The 22,596-nt window shown below is 37.2% G+C and overlaps 1 protein-coding gene across 6 annotated transcripts in view; it reads left to right on the top strand.

The window, feature by feature from the left end:
- chl1a (cell adhesion molecule L1-like a) overlaps window positions 1-18,749 on the top strand; it is a 60,635-nt gene extending 41,886 nt beyond the window's left edge. For 4 of the 6 annotated variants that reach the window (XM_028016301.1, XM_028016324.1, XM_028016293.1 and 1 more), the window contains 7 exons: window positions 243-358; window positions 973-1,177; window positions 2,804-2,926; window positions 5,235-5,411; window positions 11,995-12,129; window positions 13,583-13,652; window positions 17,895-18,749. In XM_028016301.1, coding sequence (XP_027872102.1) covers window positions 243-358; window positions 973-1,177; window positions 2,804-2,926; window positions 5,235-5,411; window positions 11,995-12,129; window positions 13,583-13,652; window positions 17,895-18,111 — 1,043 coding nt within the window. In that variant the 3' untranslated portion in view covers window positions 18,112-18,749. Of the gene's footprint in view, window positions 1-242; window positions 359-972; window positions 1,178-2,803; window positions 2,927-5,234; window positions 5,412-11,994; window positions 12,130-13,582; window positions 13,653-13,798; window positions 13,869-17,894 lie in introns of all 6 variants that reach the window. The other 2 variants (XM_028016332.1, XM_028016315.1) reach the window with 2 other exon arrangements.
- The last annotated feature ends 3,847 nt before the right edge of the window (window positions 18,750-22,596 follow it).

The following is a 22,596-nucleotide window of genomic DNA, read 5'->3' as shown; positions in this document are numbered from 1 at the left end:
TAACCCACTAAAAAAAAAATCCTTATTTCTAACATCTCTATGAGAACAAAAGTCTTTTAACATTTTCTTAGATGACATCTATGCACATTTTATGTTATTTTAAATTTGATGTTGAACTCATTTACTTAATCTTTATTCATTTTGTTTTATGTTGAATTTGTTACATTCAATTTTTAGATATCTTGTAGTGTCAGAATCACTATATATTGGGATTTGTAACTTTTTTTTAACTTCCTTTTAAGTTCCGACTGCAGCACCACACAATGTAGCAGTGGAGGTGATCAACACCACCGTTCTCAGAGTCAGCTGGAGCCCAGTTCTCCCAGCCACAGTGCGAGGTCATTTAGGAGGCTACAATGTAAGTTTATCGGTTTAGATTTACTTATCTTCTGCCTATTTTTAGTTTGCAACTGAAATTAAGTTTCAGTCATTATTACTGTTGAGAGAAGGCTGTTGTGGCAAAAGTTATTTTTTGTACCTTTTCAAAAAAACTTTAAATGTAGATTATAATACAATAATAATCTACTAATACAATAAGTGAGCAAGAGTAAATAACTGCTTGGTATATGAATTACAGCAGTGGATTTACATGGATGCTTGTGTCTTTTTCAAATGAGGAAGAGACAATATTACACCTTCCTTTAAAGATAAATAAATATTTGAATTTGCCTTTTCTTGTGGTTATCAACTTGTTTTTCAGTTTGTGTTCTTGTGACATTTTCTTTCTTGCTCAAATTTTGAGGTTCTTGCACCTGACATCTTTACAATGTTTCAAATGTACAGCATATAATAAACAGTTGATGTACATTTTATTTAGTGAAGGAATTTGTTTTAAAGTTGTATTAAGAAACATGCTCTTGGTAGTGTAAGACTAGAGATTGGTGGGTTACAAAAGATTGTTTTCAAAGACTTTGTTTCATTATCCAAACTATTTCTCTGCACTTCTTATTCTTTACATCTTTCATCTCGCAGGTTAACTGGGAGAGAATGAAAAGCTTCCTGAGTCCTGACAAGATTTTAGAGGAGCATAAGTCCAAGTCTTTCCCTGGAAACAGGACTCATGTCATTGTGCCAGGATTTGAACCTTTCTCTGAGTACAGACTCACAGTGAACGTTTTTAACAAGAAGGGAAAAGGACCAAAGAGTGATCCAGTCAACTTTTATACTCCAGAGGGCGGTAAGTTGACACATCCATGCAACAAGTCATCCATGCTCCTTTTGCATTTACATAGATAATATTTGACTGATATTTCCTGAGATTTTTTTTATTACCTTGCTCAAACCAAGAAGTTTGAGCAAGGTAATATACACTACGATTTCCATTCATTTAAAATATTTGGGGAATTTTATTACGTGGATGCATTTTGAGACAGAGGCGCATTCTTGAGTAGCATGATGAAACAATTAAGCAAAATCAAGGGGAGAAAATTTAACAAGTCTGGTTCATTCTTAGACACGTTTTCCAGCGTCTTGGAGGTACTGTGTTTATTTGTTCAAACAATTCAAGTATTAACACCTTGGAAATGTTTAGCCATACTGCTATGGAGGAAGAAGTCGGTTTATGTGTTTTATGAGATGAACATGTTTTGGCCTAAAATCAATCCCAAAATTAAAGTCAAAGCTGAATTACCCAAAGATGAAACTGTCAACAAACAAAAGGCCACTCAGTAAAGAAGAAGCCACTACTCCAAAAGCAATATTACAGGCTACATCACACTTAGCACATTTGCTCAGAGATAAAGACCTTAATTTCTGGAGAGATCTGCTAAGGTAAAACTAACAGTGACATGTTTGGCCATAAAGACCATTGTTAGATTTAGAAGAATAAAGAATAAAGCCTGCAAACACCATCTGGACAGCGACTTACGGTGATGGCAGCATCATGTTGTACTTGTGTCTTGTGCAGGGAAAATTTCTTATTGAACCTAAGCAGGTTTTGATGTCAGAGTATGAAAGAGATTCCCTTTCCATACAGTGTATGTACATATCAGATGCTAAATGTATATTCATTTTTAATGCTAAAGCTTAAAGTTTTAATGTAATTAAACTGTGATCTGCTGTTTGTTTTGCAGTTCACTTAACTTCTAAGTTAGAGAACCCCAATATCTCCGGCCACAGTTTGTAGGTGAGGGATTAAGGATTTAGCTGTTAGACCAGCCATCTTTTGTTAGCATCTGTGTGGTTATTAGTGATACAACAAGTCTGAACTAAAGTAGAAGAGAAACAAACCAAAAAGAAAAAGTTTTTGGTTCGTTATACAAAACTCTTCCCATTTGCTATCTTTTCACAATTTAAATATCTGCCACAAGAAAAATAAATAATGCTTGAAATAACATCTTACAAGAAAAAAAACTTTCACAGAAGTCTCATAAGAGAATAAATCAGCACTTTTATAAATAATGTATCATGAATATGAATGTGTGCAAACAATGTGAGACAACACAAGTGAAGTAGTTCAAACACAGAACACCAGACATAAACAAGTTTCCCGTCAGTGCTATTGGCTGCCCGGACCAAGGCAAGTATGTCCATGAATTCACTATTGTTGACAGTAAGATCCATATGGTTGCAGTTTTAAAATTTCACACGTTCTTCTGCTCTGGCTCATGCTTATGGATAAACTAAAATGAACAGGAATTGAGGGATTTATCAGAGAAATCCAGAAAAAGTGTTAGTTTTTATTTATTTTTAATCCGTTCATTTTTTTTGACATCATTCTGAATTGTCATTTGGCTAAATTGCCTGAATGGTAACTTCAGTATATGTATTTTATTTATATATTTAAATGTTTTCTGTATAACAGTTCCAGAGAAAGTGCCCGTGCTGATTCCCAGGATTCAGGATGATGACACTGTTCTGCTGGAATGGGGACCACCGTCAGTGACGAATGGCATCCTCACTGGTTATTTTCTAAAGTATCACCTCTGTATGTATATACATAAAACACACTGCCTGATAATTGATGTCCAAGCTTTCAACTTTTTGACTTATGTTTAATTTAAATATTAACAATGATGTGAAGAAATGTTTTCTCTGCATACAAAAAACGTTTATTTTAAAGTTTAACTCGAAAATGTGGCAACAGGTTACCTGTGTTTAAGTTTCTAGAGAGCACCCTTTATTTGATTAACTAAGTTTAAAAATCCACAATATAAAGACCTTTATTCATTAATTTTTATTTAGATGATGCCCCTTTGTCTTTCATCTGGCATTTTAATACATGTTAGTCCAACTAGTTGATTGTTTTGTTTAAGGGTCCTTGACAGAACAACCAAATCTATACACACTCTCTTAAATCAGTTATAATAAAAACATTTGCCTCTATGGATCAAGATTTTAAACTAGACCTGTGTTTTCTGTTTAGATGTAAAACCGAAAATTATTTGTTGAATATTAACAGAGAAAATAAACTCATGTATAGTGGATATAAGAATTTGAATTCAAATAAGGAGAATCCAGTCCTGATTTTAAAAAAGCAGTGAAATAGTTCTTGGAAGCAAAAAAAAACCAACAAAAAAACAGCAAAATAAACCTGATCCGAATTTCAGAATTACATTTTTATGGTTTAGGTTTTTAGGGAACAGAGATGATAAATTCCAACTGTGTAAAAGATTGTGTGATAACATTTCTAGCATATATCAGTGCTATTTTGAAATGCAAGTCTATAAAAGTTTGAAATTTAAAAGGACAGATGTGTGGGCTTTTGGTTTTTAACCCTACAGGTTTCCCATATACTGAAAACATTTTCCACAGTTTCCCTCTGAGAACCTGATTTCCACCGGTTCCCAGCCTTCCTCTTTTCATGTGTATTATTTTATCAGACAGTTGGGGGCGCTGTTTAACTCTATACCCTCCACCACATTCTCCCTAAGACTCGGTTCTAACAGCTCCCTCGTTGTTCCTGATCACATTTCTGCTTGGATGCCAGCTTTTAAATTTTTTTTTTTATTTAAATTTTTTTTTTTTATTTCCTGGTAGAAATGTTTAAGCCAGTGCTAGTGGTGCCTCTTGTGTAAATTCCACTGACATTTATCACTCCTCTTCTTCATGTGAGAAAGTGCCTTTCTGCTGTAGTACAGCTAGGGCGAATGAGAGAGTCAGGAGCCTTTATTATGATCTCTATTTTCAAAGCCTACACCCTCGTTTGCTGACATTTCTGAAGTCTTTTGTGTAAAATGTGAATGCAGAGACAGCCCTCCACCGCCTCCATCTGCACCCACGGAGTCTGGCCAGCTCTTCAATACACTCTGCCCCCCAATTCCCCTCCTCTTTGCTTATTTTTCCAGTATCAGATGTCCGACTTTACACAGATATACCCACACTGTGCAATCTGTGGGCGTCTGAATGTTTCTTTTCAGCTGAATTGATTCAACATGTAACTGAAGAACGCTTAAAATCCAGTTTGCTGCTAATGAGCTAAATAAAATAGGATTTGTGGCGCAACAGTATATGGGCTGTCTGCATGTCCAGCTGGTTCACAAAAGCAGTTGTTTGATTAATAAATGAGTAATCTGTTGTCACCAGAAACAAACAAAAAAAAGCAGCGTTGTGCACCGCTGAAGAGTCGCAAAAAGATCTGGCATGCCGAGCTCTCACCTGCCGTTCCAACATTTGCACAGCGGTGACATCACTGGGGGGGCTTTCAGGAGGATATTAGAGTGCTGCTTTCACCAGTCTGCACACACGCTTTACTTTGATGTATAATGCATGTTTAGTGATAAGCTGCACTACTGTACTTGTAATTGCCAGGCCTTCTAATTTCTTTTTCGCACTTTCCCTTGTCTCTGTGTTTTGTTGCCTTTTATCTGTTCTCGTTTTTCCATGTTTAAACAGTTTTCAAATATTTTACCTTACCTTTAAATGTTTTAAAAAATATATATATATTTTGCATTTCTTTCATTCCATCCTTTTCATTGCATCTTCCTCTTTTTATTCATTTCCACTTGTTTACAACCCCGTCCTCTTGAGCTCTCCAGTTCCACCTTTCATCTCCTTGCCTTTCGTCTTAATGTATTCCTCCTCGGCTTACCTGTCACCACTTGTATCTCCCATATTCGCTTTATGTATGATCCAGTATGACATCTCTTCATCTTCCTTCTCCCTCAAACATTGACCCCCATTATAGCTATGTTCCATTACAACATGACTCACCAATGATAGTTTTTTTGGCAGTGGTCCATCTTGGGTACCGTGTGATCTAAACTGACCTGACATCTTTCTTGCCTCCTCTTCAGTAAATAAGACTTCGCTGGAGGTGATTGATTCCTTTGAGCTGAACCTCACTTTGCCTGACGTCACTCAACACCAGATTGTGAGATCGGACAGGGGCAACCTCTTCCGCTTCTACCTCAGTGCGTGCACTCGAGCAGGTTGTGGGCCTGCAGAACTGGCTGAAAATCACAGTCCTCCAGGTGAGTAGATAAAATCCCTGCATGTACTGGAGTTAATGTTTGCATTTGTTTGGGTGGAAGGAAACTCAGCCTTTGGGGTTTGGAGTAGAGGTGCACAAACATATCCATACTCCTTGAGCGAAGTGGGAGGAGAAAGATACATTTTTAAAATCAAAATCTTGTCAGAATCTTTAAGAAATGAAAATTTGAAAGGTATGGCATGCTTATGGATTTCTAAACACTATTCTCTAGTAGTAATTATATACATTTTCCTAAGACTGAATAATCTGATCAACATGCAAAACAATATGTGTGGCAGAGAAGGAACACTAAACACTGAACACACTCTTCCCAATGTTAAACATGGTGATGGCACATTTTGCTACTTTTCTTCGACTGAGACAAATTCAAGCTCAGACCAGTTGGAAATTTGTGGCAAGACGTGAAAATATTGTCTACAATGACTCAACTTTAGATATTTTGCAAAAGAGAATAACTGTTAGTCTGACTCTCCCTAGACCTGGCTCTAACACACATTTGAAAGGAAAACATATCATTTGCAGTGTGTCCCACTGCAAATCATTTAAGAGATAAAACACCCATGTTGAAGAAGGTGCTTTACTCAGATAAGACAAAAGTCTGACTTTTTTTGTTCTACATGCAAAAATGTGGTGGAAAACTAACATTGGTATCACCATCTTTGTGATGTAGTGATGCTTTTCTCCAAGAGTGATAGTGAAACTGGTCAGTGTTTATGGGGATTGAGATGAGGCTAGCCAAAGGCAATAGTGGAAGAAAACATGTTAAATGCTGCGTGAAGTGATGTGGTGATTAGTATTACTGACCCCCAGTAAAAAGGTCTGCAGTTTATCAGTTTTCCTCTCCATATGCACGGTTGGGTTTTCTACAGGTATTGTTTCTTCCCTTTCCACCCACAGTATCGAAACAGTTCAGTCCTTAGAACTAGAATTTGAGATTTGGCCTTGAGGTCAAGGAAAGTTTCAGGAAATTTAGCAATCGTTGTCTAAAATGATTGCACCATTCTCTTTCTCCCAGCCTACACACTCTACTACCAGCCATTGAGTAAACAAGAAAAAAAAGAGTAAAACCATTTGCTTGTTTTTTTTACCCACATCAAATAACTAAGGCTTTAATTTTCCTTTGATAAGACTTTCAGGAAAATGTGAGAGAAAAAGAAATTGTGTTTTATTAGCATGTTAGCATGTTTAGCATGTTTTCCCTGTTGAATCCACAGGCCTGACACAAATCTTTATTTTTTTAATGTGGCAAACACAAATCTTTGGTTTATTTAATATACCATAACCTCCATGCAGTGATGAAAGTGGTGCTTTGCCCTGCAGCAGCTAAAAGCAAGGTTTCACTGTTGCATCGGTTTTTGCTGACTGGAGGCGAGTGCTTTGGTGGTCAAAACAGAAAGAGAAGACTTTGAAAATAGCTGCAATCAACAGGCTAGTTGAATTTGGAGCTTTACAGCTATATGCAAACATAATCTGCACACAAAGTGAAAGGAACTTCATTTATGTATGTAAGGAGAAAAGAGTTGTCCACGTAGATGGATGAAACAATTTTACTGATAAGTACTACTTACAATTGTCATCAACAAGGCAATTTGTTTCACTCAGTGCCTCTTTCTGCACTGAGTTCATGTTTTGTGAATCTCTTTCAAACTTATGAATAGACTCTGTTTCACAATCCTCTAGAGGTTGCAGTTAGCTATCTTGGTTTGGGCAAAATTTTCCACTATATTTTTCCTTCAACTCAATTTTCCAATAATATTTGTGTCATTACAGCATAGAACCTAACATTTCTATACAGTAACATTCCCATAACTAAACCCTTATTTTTATTGAATTTGTGTTTTTTGTATTAGCTGACACTAATGATCAAAATGAAAAGAAGCACATATGTCTGTTTACATGTAAAATTGTAAAATGTAATTATTGAAATAAATTAACTTTTTGGGGACATTGTAGTTTATTCAAATGCATGAAGGTAGGTTAAATGAATGCCTCTATGACACGCTTCTATGTTATTGGTAATCATGAAATGTTGCTTCACTGTGCACAGATAAATCCACAGGAAGCTATCTTGAATATTGTGAGTCACATGACCTGCAGGTGAACGGATTCTCTCAAGCCAATGACTGTGGTGGGCGAGAGGAGGTGTAATTTGTATAGATTTTCTCTGAATTGTGAAATGAGTAATGGTCACTGATAAATAAAGCAGTGCAGAGTCTTCCAGCCATTACCTTGCAGAGCGAGCGGAAGTATAAGGAGAAAAAGAGAGCATGAGAAAATGTTAGTAAGCTGTAAACAAAAACAAGGGAGAGAAAAAAAGTATTTTATATTTTTGTAAATATGTGTAGATGAGATGCTGGACATCCACTGCATTAGTGGATGTCCAGCCTGAGAGCCACTGCATGCATTGTTTGTAAATGTGGTTGAGCAGAGGCTTGATGGGAAGATGAAATACTTCTGTTTGAAAGAGTTGTCCTCAGGGTATGTTAGTCACAATGCAGAGGAGAGATTTATGGATACCAGTAGGATGGGGCTGGGGCTCCCTGAATCCAGGCACATAAATGGGAGGAACATGTGACACAGTTACAAAATGAATGCATATGAATGAGGGATCTTCTTTTTAAAATTGTGTCTGTGTTCTTCAAGTGAGAGGAGTTCCTGGATGGGCATTTCTGGCCTTATCTGAAAAAAATAATCTGGATATAAAAATCTTTCTTTACAAGCAGAGGTCTTCCTTTGCAAATTTTATGATACAAAAGGTATGTCACAAATATTAGATGAAAGTATAGAAACATTTGAAAACACCTAGGAAACAAACAAAAAAAAACCCAGAAAAAAACTGAGAGAGAATTTCTAACAGCCGGCGTGGAACAAAGGGAAAAATCTCATGAGATATGAAAGCAAGAGAAATTCAGCAGTCTGCAAAATAAAAAAAAAACAGAAGACAGAAAGCGCAGAGAAGCATATGCCTGGAAAGTCACAGGAAAAATAACCTGCTTCTCAACAGATAAAATAACTTGCTTCCTGGTGGAGCATTTAAACACATCAGTTTTCACAAATAAAAAATATAGGACGTTAAATCTAAAAGTTAAAATGTAACTGCATTAGTTAAGGCCTGATTTCCCCTTCACATTAATCAGCACATGATTCATGCGTCGGTGTGAAAAACAGCAGTGTGTTTTATTAAAATGACAGATCAGATTGAGGATATATTTACGCTTGACAGTCCAATTCATAAGACAAGTGACATAAAAAATGTTAATTAAAAATATTAACAGGAAAGATGCAGATGTGCCAATTCTTTTTCCTGACCAATATCTGTGATATAAAATATCTGTGGCTTGAATGGCATCCTGGATGAGCCCTTACTTCTGTAAGGGGATATTTTTTTTCTCTGTTCGCACTTCTCATCCGCAAGGAAACAGAGTTTATGGTGAGAAAATCATTTTTAAAAGCTTTGTTTATGATGTAGACTGGATACCCAGAGATTGCTTTGTAAGATGATGCTCAGGTCACACTTTTGTCTCCTGAGCTAAAAACCTACATCGTTTTTCCAGTTTTATCAATCTTTTTCACATTTGTATGGTTTTGTCTCAACTGTTCTTGTTATATTTGAACATTTCTTTTGAATTTTGATGCAGTTTTTAACAATGTTATTACCACCTAGTTGTTTTAACACAGCTATTAAAGTGTTTTCTTTACCCCTATGCCCAAATGAAAGAAACGAGTATTATTTTCAAAACATCCTGGAGAGTTCAACAGGAATAAAAGGTGACTCTGCTGCTAAGAAACCAAAACAAAACTCTTGTTTCAAATTGAATAAACTGCAAGCCATATCTTAAAGATTCAGTATGTGATTGTTTCACTCTAAATATTTAAAATTTGTAACCAGAGGGTTAAATGTGACTGAAAGTACCATTTAATTTATTTCATCAAATCATAAGCTGTGAATGAGACAAACTTTAGTGTCATCAGCCACCTGCTGTGTACTTTACAATTTTCATACAATGTGTACACCACAGAAGGGCTCTCATTTAAATGGTTCAACATGCAAGTTATTGACAAAATTATTAATCTGCCTGGAAAATCAAAGTTTAAAATAAACTTTTAGTATATGTTATTAAAATGTTTTCTTTGACTGGAAACGATGATACATTTTGACTGGTCCAGTGGCTTTGAAGCCTTTCAACTGCCTGTCTCATCACCAAACATAAAGCAGATCTTATGCTTAAGCAAACATACCAGGGGAAACATGCAAAAAGCTGACCAGCAATTGTAAGAACGGTTCAACTGCTTTAAGATATTGAAATATTTTTAATGTCTTTTGAGAGATTCCTGGCTCATTTTCGTTCAGAAACAAACTTCTCGATCAAAGAAAAAATATTTTTAATAGCTCTTGGGCTAAACTATTTTTAATAATTAGCATTACCATTTTATTTTGATTTGAGTTGCTACTGTCTATTAATTTCTTCTTTAAGTCTGTCTTCCCACAAGTCACTAAAACACAGATTGCTCCTGCTGGTGTTTGTAAGAATGCTTTGTTCCTACAGCAGTGTCAGACTGTGTGGCTGAGCCAGCCTGCTCTGAAAACCTTGAAGCCAGCTTTCTGCTTTATTCTGCTGTATTTCATTTTTTTCCCCTTAAGATTTTTCCGTTGCTCCAGCTGTGGTTCCTGTTCTGAACAGTATGTACCACCGCCTGCAGCCGATGTAGCTAGTCCACATAGACATATGCTGGTATAGAGATAGACCAGGATGTAGGCGTGCTGTTCTTGTAGTGTAGAGCCGGTCATAGCCTGAGCAACAGCTTGTCCTTTAAGGCTGTACTAATAAAATCTCAGAGATGAACTCCTGTTTCCAACTGTCAGGAAAAAAGCAACACAAAGGTTGGGACCCACAGCAATAGTTGTGACATGATATAAGAGATCATGATTTCCTGATCAGACTCTGCTGTAACAACTCTGACTTCATACAGCTTCTAGTGCTCCCTTGTTGAGTGTGCTGCCTTGCAGTATTGCAGTAGAAATTTGAGGCTTCATTTCCATTGCAGTGATCTATTGTGAACAATTTTACTCGTTTTCTGATAGTCAGAAAACTTGCGATCTCCCACCGATGTTCATATGATTGCCTTTTTGATAGACACAGAGTAATTTCAACCTGATCTCATATCTGTCCTTGGTGAGCTGTGTCAGGAAATGCAGGGTGAAGACCAGATGCGATGCACTCTTCTGATCTGTAAATCTGCTCTTCATGAGTGCAAATCCATCTTTTCTCAATTACGTTTGAGGGCTAGACTTAGCTTTTGAACTGTCTTCTTGAAGGGTTTCTGCGAGATGCGCTGGTTTCAAGCTATAGGGGATCCTGTTTTTCTCCACTAATCCTCTTTTCCTGCCATCTCTCTCCTTTTCTCTGCGCCTGTCTCGTTTCCATTCCTCCTCCTGTTTCTTTGCTTTATCAGTTTCGGCACTGTTCAACATAAGCTCTTATGTGAGTGACACCTTTGCCAAAATCAGCTGGTCTGCTCGAGAAAAGCAGGGCGACTCGCAGCTTTATTTGGCTTATGTGAATAACTGTAAGCTACTTTTCCTGTCCCAGCCTTTGGTAAACATTGATAGGAGGCTTATGGCATATCATATGTAGGTATACTTAGCAACTAAATATATGTATATGTTTTGAATTTACTCCTTTCCATAGCTATTTCCAAATGTGTCTAGATATATTTAAACTAAGGCGGAGTCATTGTTGACAAAGACTTCCACCCAGGATGGCATTAAAAAAACAAGTGACAAAGGAGAGGGGAGGAATACAAAGAAGCATTATTAGCCTCTTTCACAAAACATTTTAAATCGAGACTCAGCTGCAAATCAAAGGAGTACATGTTTATTTCTCAGCATGTATATATTACACAAAATACTTTCTACAAGTTAAAACAGAAAGATATTTGACTACTAGAGACACAAATAATGAGGTGGCCAATAGATATCTAATTCAAATCAATGCCTCACATGCCTCAGTTTTTTTAGAAAGGAAGATATCTGACATTTAGTATATTTTATTCCTAGTGGTCACCATTTCCCTAGTTGCATTTCACTCCACATTTCCTGTGGTTTCGTGATCGCTGCTTCATATATGAAAGCTCACATGTCCATAGGATATCGGTGGATTGGAGGGAGATTCATAAATAATCACAGGCAGAGTAAAGAGGAGTATTTTGCAGCTGTATGAACTGTTTAGTTACAAAAAAAGTTGTTGTCAGTAGATCAGATGCTTTCTACACTTAAATGGCAAACTGACTCTGCGGCTCATTGACTCCAGTGAATGTAATGCGGTGGTTGATTTTGTTCAGGCATACGTGTTTGTTTTGCCTTTTTACTGCTTAATATTCTATCAGAAGTGACAGCATAATATAGAGGAAGGGAATGTGAGTTTAATGCAGTGTGAAAGTATCCTCGCAAACCCAAGTGAGCCACACTTATGCTTAAAGATAAAGTTGTTTGAGAATTATTCAGACAAATCAGTGGGATTGAAAGATTGTTGATCTTTGTATCTCTTTGTTCTTTTTGCTAGCAGAAAAAGTCGGAACGGAAGCCAGCACTTCAACTCAGCGCTGGTTCATCGGGACTCTGTGTGCGGTGGCATTACTCACGCTTCTGGCAGTGATCGTGTGCTTTGTGATGAAAACCAAGGGTGGCAAATATGCAGGTATGCAACTGATCAAGGTCAGTTACCCTTGATCAGAAAAGGATCCCCTCATCATTTTGCTCAGGAAAGTAAATCAAAAATTCTGCAGAAAGAAATTCCAGTCTGCTTTAGTCCTTCTCCAGCCCTGTTTGGAAATGCTTGCTATTCAGTGCCTTGGAAAAATATTAACACGCCATTGAAGTTGTTTTTGTTTTTTTTAATTAATTTTTTTATTTTACCTTTTATCACTTTACTAACACAAACTTCCAAAATTATGAAATAGAAAAAAAAATAGATTAAATTGTTTTCAAAATACTTTACAAAAACATTTCAAAGGTATGGCATTGGTATTCATTTCCTTCTATTTGTTCCTAGTGCAACCAGTTGCCTTAAGAAGTGACCTAATCAGTCTGTTTGTAATTTAATCTCAATATGTTCTGTAAAGTGATGAAGAAGTTTAAAGCAGGAAATAAATAATAGCCTTACTCTAGTTCAGCGTATGTGGCAAGAGTTAGAAAAATTACACTTTTCTGATTTTATTAAAACATTTAAAACACATGCCATTTTCCTCCACTCAACAATTATCGAGTAGTAGTAAATAACACAAAAATATACAGATGTTTGTAGTTGTTAGGTGATAAAATTTTTAAAAATCAAGAGATTTTAATGCATTTACAAGGCACTGTTAGTGTGTCACCCTTTGACCCAGCAGTTCCAAGCCCAGGATCATCTACATGCATCTGCCGTAATTTACTTGTAAATTGAACACTGGAAGTTTGCACGATCCTTGTTAGTTCTGCTTGACAAAAATTATTGCATTTTTTGTCCAGCATGGGAAGTGAGAATGAGCAGTCTTTGTTCCCCTACTCCCTAACCCTCACCTATGCAATCTTCTGTGGCTCTTTCCTTGTACCCTTTTTCCTGCTCTGTATCAAAGCCAGTTTCCATCTCACAGCGTTTTGTCCCTATAAACTGTCTCTTTCACATTCTAACCTTCGTTCCCTACTTCTTCCCCACTACCGCCACTATGCTTCTTTGCCTGAAGTAGTGTTTGACAAGAAGCACTGAATATTTCATCAGCTTCGTTGGTTTGCCCCTTTGTCCATCTAGCTCTTTTCACAAAAAATCCCTTCTTTTGTCTGCCTCAAAAGCAACTGTTATTTTCAGAGGGTGTTTTCCCAAGGGGCAGACAACACGTGGTGCACACATGCTAAAGAGATGCTCTACATGTTGACTTGATGTAATGTGGACACGTGTCAGTAGATCTTTGAACAGTTAAAAACATGTCTGGTCTGACTCCAAGTGTAACCCAAGAACTACATTTATTTTGTTTCTCATAGCAAAATGTTAAAAATGCACAATGTTCTGCATACATTTTAGAGTATCTTGTATGTGTGTAGCACTAATTATGAACATCATTCACTCCAATTCTAAAAGTGAAACAGCAACTGTCTGTTTTCCTTCCCTCTTTCAGTAAAAGAGAAGGAAGATCTCTTTCCTGATGCAGAGTCACAGGCAATGAATGACGACGCCTATGAATACAGGTGAGCTTCATGAAGTTAATTAATCTCATTGATATTGCTTTATGTTCTGGCAACACTTGGCAGCTTTAAATAACCTCAAATGTGAATATGATAAAGAAGTACTCACAAATTACAGATATGCTCTTTTCCCCTTCCCGTCCTAAAAGCAAACCTCGCACTCATGACGTTTACCAGGATCAACCTGAAAGCCAGTGCACGCATCATTTAATGGGCTAGGTAATCACAAAGTGTGCTTAAGAGTAGTGGATAACCCTCAGCTTAAGCTTTGTTCCCTTTTAGCTGGAATTATGTGTTTTCACTCAGTAGTTAGATTTGGGTTGTGTGCGTGTTCATGCTTTTCAGACTTTGTGACCTGCGTAATGCTTGTAGGCTATTTTAATGTTAGTAGGCGTGTGTGTGTGTGTATTTGGCATTTTTTCGAGGTTCTTAGTTACAGCATATATATAGAAACACTGACTTTTCTTTTTCTTTTTTCCCCTTATAACATGAACAATTTCAACCAAACAGGTAAACACACAGCAAAATTAATCAGACATAAAACAAAAGCACCATGTCATAAATTCAGGCTTGTGGGGTCGATTGTGTCCACTATTGGTTTCCATATCTTGATAAATCCTTCATTGTCATCCTGTTCAGTGTAAGTTAGTTTTTCCAATTAGTTAATTTTTAAAAGCTCCTTGTACCGGTGGCTCAATGTGGGAGCATACAGTATTTTACATTTTTAAATGAGCCTACAGATGTGCAGCGGTCCTTAAACAATTAGTCAAATTGTTTCTGCTGCTGGTATATAAAAAATGTATGTCATTTGACAGAAACTGATTTTTTTTTTAATTTTTTTAGTAGTTGAAAAGATTACTGCGATAATTCAAACATTGCAAACCAGATCTGTTTGATCAGAAGGTATAAAAAAAGATAATAACTCCACATTTCTATTAGAGAATATGAAAACTGCCTTTATTTATTTATTTATTTATTATTATTCATACTATTTCAATATAGTTTTTGCACAGGATGGTATTAACTTAAAATCACAGAATAGCTTCAGTATAGATGCAGTCAAGCTCAAAGGCATTCATACCACTAACATGTATAGATGTGAAATTTTTATTTTACCTAAGTGTTTGCTTCTGAAATAAAAAATGCATTTCTCAAAAGATGACAAAACAATGTTAAAAAAGTGTCTATCTGTCTGTCTGAGTTCAATACATGCATAAGGAGAAAATATTTTAAAATAAATCTTTTTAAATATTTAGTCTGATACTAACTCGGTATCTGGCTAACTGACACTGAGTTAGTTCAGTTTGACTACCCAGAGCAATTATTGTCTCACTTCCGGAAAAAAACACAGTTGGTCAAAACTGTTAGTACTCTTTGTGTATCACATTTAATCCACTGTCATGTGTCAAGAATGATTGATTTAAGGGGTAAAATCTGCCTATTTTTTATTCTGCTGAAGAGTTTTGGCTCTCAGTTAGAAGCAATACATTCTCAATTTTGTGGACTGCAAATGTGTTTCTAATAAAAGCAAGTTTGCTTCAACTCTCAGAACCCCCTGAGTGCATATTAGCATGTGCACCTGCAAATACTGATTGGAACCAGAGCAAATTAATACCAGGAACTTATGGAGAATCATCTGAAATGAGTCAGACTTCTTAATCACTTTTTCACTGTGCTCAAAACCCATATGTTAGGAGACGCTAATATGATTTTGACTGATGATTTTTTTTTTTTTTTAGCTCACACTCTTGTTCACAATAGCATTCATGAGAAGTTGTTCAGAATTAGATGAGAACAAATGTGACTAAATTTACCTGATTCAAAATCAATTAAATGCCTAGTGCCTTACTAATATTGAAATAAGATAACACTTTCATACTCTAAATAAACTTGCATTAATAAGCAATTTTAAATGCGAAAACAATAATAACAATCTCGAAGTGTGATATTGCACGAAAACGAGCCTCTACACGCTCAACACACAAAAGCATTTTGTTGAACAGCATTTGTTCGTGACTGTGTGCAGATGTTTGCAACTTTTTCTAACTAAAATGTTCTAACTGTTTGGAATGCTCCTCATGGTTGGTTTCATGAGGCTGTTTGCAGTCCCGTCCCCCCAGAGTGCCCTTAGCTTTTCTGTGATGTTGTTTGGCTGCCTTCAGAGCTAGTTTCAGGGCTCTCGTATGCCCTTTGAATCTCTGAAGGCAATAGACCACCCACTGGTATCCCATGTGTCTGGGGGAGCTGACAAGTGGTAATTATGCTTCTGATGCTTTCTCTTTTGAGACCGCCATCTATGCCTTTTGTCCCTCCGTCCTCTGCGAGAACAGCAGGTGTCACGGTTGTGCCAGGTTATTCGACTCATATAATTTGTTTGTTTTTTTACCCTCACCTTTGAATAAATGTTTTTCTACTTAATGTGCAATTAGGTGGAGGAAAAAAAGTAGCACATGTGCAGAAATGTTTTTCTTGATGCTTTCTATGTACAACTTTAATCAAAAAAATTTAAACGCAAGACAAAGAAAATGCATCTGAACGTCTCCATGAATCCAAATCGGGTCGATATTTATCACAGGCAAGACATAAAGGATTACTTTATGTCTTGCAATGTTAATCTGGTGCCTCCCTTTTTGCTGTTTGTGAAACAACTTTTGTACTGAAACAGGAGCAGGATACACCAAATAGAGGCTCTGAGTAAGCTGGGGCTCAGCTGCTCTCAGCCCCATTTTATCGCAGTATTCAAAGTCACTGTGGGCGGGCGGCTGCGGCAGTGGCATTTCTTCGCTCTTAGATAACAGCCACTTATCTTCAGCGCTCTGGAGACGTCAGAGAAAGAAGGTTCGATAAGGAAAAGCCTGGGAAAAAGAAGGTTGTAATGTGGACCTTATGTGGCTTGCATCATAAACGACTTCGCAAAGTGACCAAGATAAGATTGGTTATTAAAAGTCACTGGGAAGGAGACTCAAAGTATAATCTTTGTCTTCGGCTCGGCTCTTGTGCTTGAATCCCCGCTCGCAATTTTGTGCTTCTCTTCGACTCAGGTGTCAACCGCAATATGCTTCAGTAAGCACTATCATGTATGAAACACCAAAGATTTTGTGAGTGTCAGGGCTTTGTGTTGTGAATACAAAATCAAAGTGGAAGAGAGGTGTTACTAAAATTGATAGTTTAGGCAAAGAAGGAAGAATGTCAGTGGTTTGAGGTGACCCTGTGTTTTAAAGACAAACACCTGCGAGTCGGCCACTCGCCCTGCGTTAAATTGGCATCTAATCTCCTCAGTTTGCGCACGAGCCCCCGGGAATACCAGGAATGACAGGCTGTTTGTCTGGGATTGCATACGCACCACTTCCTCTCCCCCCCCCCACCTCTTCTGCCTTCCACTAACTCAGTCGTCTTCTCCTCCACCACAGACACAAACCTTCCACTTGGCATCTTTCTCACTGCAGTCTGGCAGTTTCCATCGCTGACTCTAAAGAGATTTGAAATTGCCTTTGGTCTTGGAGCTTTGGCAATTAGCAATTAGTGAAGTGATTGTAGAGAGCTCTCCCTGCCCCCCTGCGTGCTTTCCTTCCTGCTGTGCGTCTTCCTCTGCCTTCTGCATGTAGTTATATACTGTATTTTGTTGTTCGTTAGTGGGCTGGTGTGGCTTCGCATTCGGTGCTGCTAATGCAAAATGTTTTCTTTGGTTTCTCCGTCTAGTTTCCATATTTAATGAAACCCCTGGTAGAGATGTGTGAAAAGGCTTAACATAAGTTTGCTGTGGCATAATCTCACATTGAATCATTTTCTTATTCAACCTTTAAGTTGAGTACATTTATTCAGTGCTTTAAAAGTTGTTGACCAAAATCGTCATTGATACACAGATTGACACCACTGCTGACAATACTGTGTTAGCTTTTTCTTTTCTTTTTTTCCTTTTCTTGGAGTTGTTAGTTATGTCACTTATTATACAGGATTCTTTACAATTTTTTTTCCCACTGTGCAATTTTAATTTAAATGCATTTAAATTTAAATATATTGTACAATGAGAGATTACACTATTGTCATAAAAGATTAATTTATTCTAAGAACTTTTGTTCTTCAAATTTTTAGCAAAGGTGCCAATAAATAAGAATAGTGCCTAAGATTATGTCAAAAACAGGAGATTTTTTTTTTTTTTTTGTCATTATAAGCTTGATTTGAGATGTTCTGGCTTTTTCAATGCGACACTGACCCCGACGCGCCTTCTTTTGTTACCGGTGACAGTGGCAGCGATGAAAAACGACTGAAGAAACCTATCTTGGGTTCCACAGACGACACGATTGAGGACAGAATCAGCAGAGATAGTTTGGCCGATTACTCCGATGGAGACGGAGAATTCAGCGAGGATGGCTCATTTATCGGAGAATATGCCGGAGCCAGGTACCGGGATTCCATCAGTGAGCCCAGCGGAGCCAGCGGACCCAGCACTGCCACGGCGTAAAGCCAGGATCCACCATCAAACAGTCTCCGTCAGTTCCTGGGACGAAAACATTTTCATTTCTGCTTGTACTACTTTAAACCTAGTCTGATTGACAAAACATGGTAGAATAAATTATACTCAGGTATTAACTGTTTTACTGTTGGGAGAGTTTTTGTCCATGTTGTGTTTTAAATAAAGTGGATATTTCTGGTGTAAACATAGGTGGGATGTCACATATGATTATGTACATATTGTAAAAGGAAAAAATGAGCTATATTATATTATAGTCGTTTAATTTTGACATTGACAATATTGCTTTTATACCAACCGGCCTATATTAAACTTTTTTTTTTACAACTTTATAATGTCTTGGAAAAAGAAGGGGTCATAAAAGGTTTTCAGTAAAGTAAAAAAGAAATAAATAAAAATGTTAACATTTTTGTATTTTTATACAGAATGTGTGTTTGTATTGCCACAAATGCTCCTCTTTCCCTTCCTTTTCATCCCTTTTCTTTGTCCTTCCTGAACATTTGAAATTAGATCATTAATATGCACAATGTGCAATTTTCTACAGTCCAAATATTGCATTTTTAACAAACAGGACACAAAAATATGAAGAAAATGTGAACTCAAAAATAAAGTTATTTCTACAAGCCAAAGCATACTTTTTCAATTTCATTATATCAGCTTGTGAATAAAAGGATGTGCATAGATCTACCAGCCACTTTACTGAGTACACATTTCTTGCTGCGTGTTGAACCTAATCTGTCTTCAAGATGAACTTAATTCGTATTTGCTTACATTCAACAAAGTTTCAGAATGTTCCTCAAAACTTTGGGGATCATACTGACTGATAACATTGTTTTATAAATCTCTTATTGTCCAGGTTTGGTAAAATTGAGCTTACTTTAGCCTGTGTAGCTTTCTACTGCCATTGACCACCTGCTTTGAAATTCCACTTGACCATTCACACAATGTATTCTGAATAGCTTAGCTGGTTGGAATAAGTGGCTATTTGAGCAACTTCTTTATGCTCAAATAACTTTTTTGGTTCGATTAGGCAGGCATACAGGAGCTATTTCTGTCAAAACAACGGCCTCTCACTGAAAAGTCATGGTTGTGCATAAAAATTTTAATACTCAGACCGGTCTGTCTGGAACTAACAGCCCAACTGCCTTCAAAGTCAGTTAAATGCCATTTCCTCCAGATTTTGATCCACACTTTATTTTGTTTAGTTGCACGTCCCAAAACTGAATTCAAGTGTGATTAAATGAAATGTTAAGGGAACTTGTCAAAGTTAAATGATGAACAAGACTTTGACTTTTTTTACCTTACCAACTGTGATTTTGCAGCACTTTTTCAGAATCCTACTTAGAATCCTTCTGGATGGGAAGGATTCTGTTTTTCTGACTTTATTGTGCAGAGTGTGGCAGGATGAATCAGATACTGTGTTTTATCTTTTCGCTATTTAATGGATTTCTTTTCAAATTGCCTCTTGTTCACATATACAAAGCGTTCAGGTTCATGTTCAAAGCTCTTTTCACATATTGCGAACAAAAATATCCTTCTCTACCAACCTGTGTCAAACAAATAAAGTAAGATTATGGACAAAAAAAAATTGCTCTTACACAATATAATGATCCAGTTACATATTTTGTCTCACATCTCTGCTTTATGTGGAGGTAAAGTTTGATGTTACGGTGTGGCGTATTATTCAAACCACATTGAGGCCATTCATGAGACTGAATTAAACACAAAAAAGGAAATCAGTGAAAGGACACCAGCTGCAATGCTTCACTGGTGAGAGGCTCATTTATGTGTCGCCTGGATTCACCAGATAACTTTTAATTTCAAGGACTATTTAGAAGTACAAGACTGCTTTTAAGTAAATCACATCAACTTATTTTGATATTTCAGAAAGAGGCTACTTGGCTTTTAGAAGCACATGCCAGACATACTTATAAAGCAAACTGCATTTATAGTGCCCTCCAGGTTTATCAGTGCCCCTAGAAATGATGTTTGAGAAGCCTCCGAATAATTTCATCCGTTCTTCATTTTGAGTACATTTATTCAGAGAGGCAAAAATCACACATTAGGGCAAATGAGATCAAAATTGAACTTTTTGGCCGACATGCAAAATTAAATGTGTGAGGAAAAAACTAAGAGTGTACTATCACACTGAACAAACGCCCACTGTGAAACTCAGTGGTGGCAGCATCATGCTTAAGGAAGCGTTTTCTTCAGCAGCGAGGGGAATATGTCCAGACTCTGTGGTACGATGGGCAGAGCTGATCGAAGATTATGTTTGTAGCATGATAAAATAGATAAAAGTTCAAAGAGCAGAAAGCAATGTATTTAAATACTGGACATAAGCCTTGCAATCCCTAATTAATACGGACAGATAAGAGCAAACAGGAAAAACTCTTTAGTTCAAACCTAAAAGAACAAGGTTAGTTATGTAGAGAGGTTTTTTACTCCGCAAACTACAGTCAGGCTGTCTTTTTAATTTTGTCATGCCAGATCCTATGCATGGCTCCAATTGTTTAAAACCCAACTGAACATGTTTTTCTTTCCTTTGCTAAGAGAAGGAAAGTTTGTGTGATGCCTGCCAGTCCATCTTGGATGAGTGAGGTTGGTGTGGAAGAAGTTGCCTGGCCTGACTGGTAGAAGACCTGTAGGGTCAATTAGACTACAAACTACAGCTACTTGTGAAAGAATGGCCACAAAATCTTATCAACACACTCAAAGACCTTGTAGACATCCTGTCCAAATGAATTAAAGTTGTTGTAGCTTCAGGGTTTGCCTACATAATATTTATTACAGTGGATTAAACATGGTATATCACTCCAGTACATATGTGTGTGACAGCAGACGAGTGAGTTTATGTACTTTGTTGCTGCACATCTTGGTAGTATTCTCTTTTATCACTAACAATATATTCATTCAGAAGGGAGCAGTATGTAATGTTTTTCTGTTTAGTAATCTTTAGTACAAATACAATGGTTTTTCGGTTTTACACCAGAGGTTAAAATAAAAAACTGACAATCGTTTCCACTTGTGCCTAAAATATTTACATCTCTATTACGACACTATTTTAGTATGATACAATTATTTTTATATTCATAGCAGTATCAGTAACAGCAAAAATAACTCATCAAAATGCAGAACACACCTATTCACACTTAAGTTTTAAAAAGATGTTGTGCAGTATATGATTAAAAAAACAAAACACATATTTGTAGAGCAAAACAATGCATTCATTTTTTTTGGCCATAAATGCGGCTAAACTCTCACTGGCTTTACAAAGAGACGCACAACTAGAATGATAGATTTAGCTCCTTAGGTTCTAGCTATTCATTGTCTGAATGAAGCTTTGCAGCTTTTCTTTCCCCTGAATCTTTTTTATATCCTAAAAACACCTCAAAGCCTCCTTTAGTTTCCTTTAAAACAGCTGTTTAGCTCACCCATCACCTGATTGACATTCTTGTTATAAGTCAACATGGTACAGAGACGTTAAAAGCTCGTCGGGCCTTGAGGCAACATAAAGGTCATTTAAAGAGATGATCCCTGTATTGTCAGGGATTATGCCCTCATCCGGTTTAAAGTTGCTTTCTCTGCACAATGTTAAATCCTCTAAGCAACATGATTAATTCCCCTCTGTCCCTCCCCATGCTCTCCTTCTATTTCTCTCAATTACATCTATTTTGAGGACATGTAAAGTTGACTATTTTGGAGGTCAGCTTTCAGAACAATCATCAGGCCATTAGCCGTATCCAGCAGAACGGCCCTGCTTGCTGCGTTTCTTCTGCTCATGTCATCATGTCAGACGGCGCAACAAAAACACAGCTTAAATCTGAGCACAATCAATCCCTTCCATTCGATGTGATTGGAGCTGATATTTAGGCCAAGTGCCCTGGAAATTGCCTGGTGGGAGGAAATCGATAACATGCCCGCACACGCTGGGAGCTCGCGTCAGCTCTGGATAAATTTTTAAAGGAACTGAGACTACGAGGGCAGGACGCTGTGCAGACACACCAGGGGAGGTCTGAGGTTTTCTCAGGGTGCCACACACTGCGTTTACACCCCAGGGAGGTGGATGGTAACAACTTTGGCCATGAAGATCTCATTAATATTAAACATCTTTGGGTTCACAGAGAGGGGAATTGTGACAAGTGTGTCTGGAGGTATGCTCTTCGGGAAATCCCTCTCCTCCTTCGCCGTTTCAAAGTCTTGCTTTTAAGCAGCATTTTGCTGACAAACCCGAGATAAGCAAACATTGTCTTATTTAACTTTTTAAATATTTCAGCATTTGACCAGTCTGCAAAAGTCTGGCTGGTAAAAAGGGGTGAGGAGCAGGTGAAAAAGGAAGGGCTGAGAATTAAACTGTGCATAAGCAAGTTTTAAGTTAAAATATGTTTCAGCAGCTGTAAAAAGCAACTTAAAACCCTAACATCCAAGTAGTTACTTTTCTTAAAATCCATGTTATACTGTAGAAATGAATATGAC

Source organism: Xiphophorus couchianus, chromosome 1 (assembly GCF_001444195.1).
Source record: "Xiphophorus couchianus chromosome 1, X_couchianus-1.0, whole genome shotgun sequence".
Lineage (NCBI taxonomy): Eukaryota > Metazoa > Chordata > Actinopteri > Cyprinodontiformes > Poeciliidae > Xiphophorus > Xiphophorus couchianus.
Note: the sequence above shows the minus strand (reverse complement) of the source record. Positions and strands in the feature narration are given on the sequence as shown.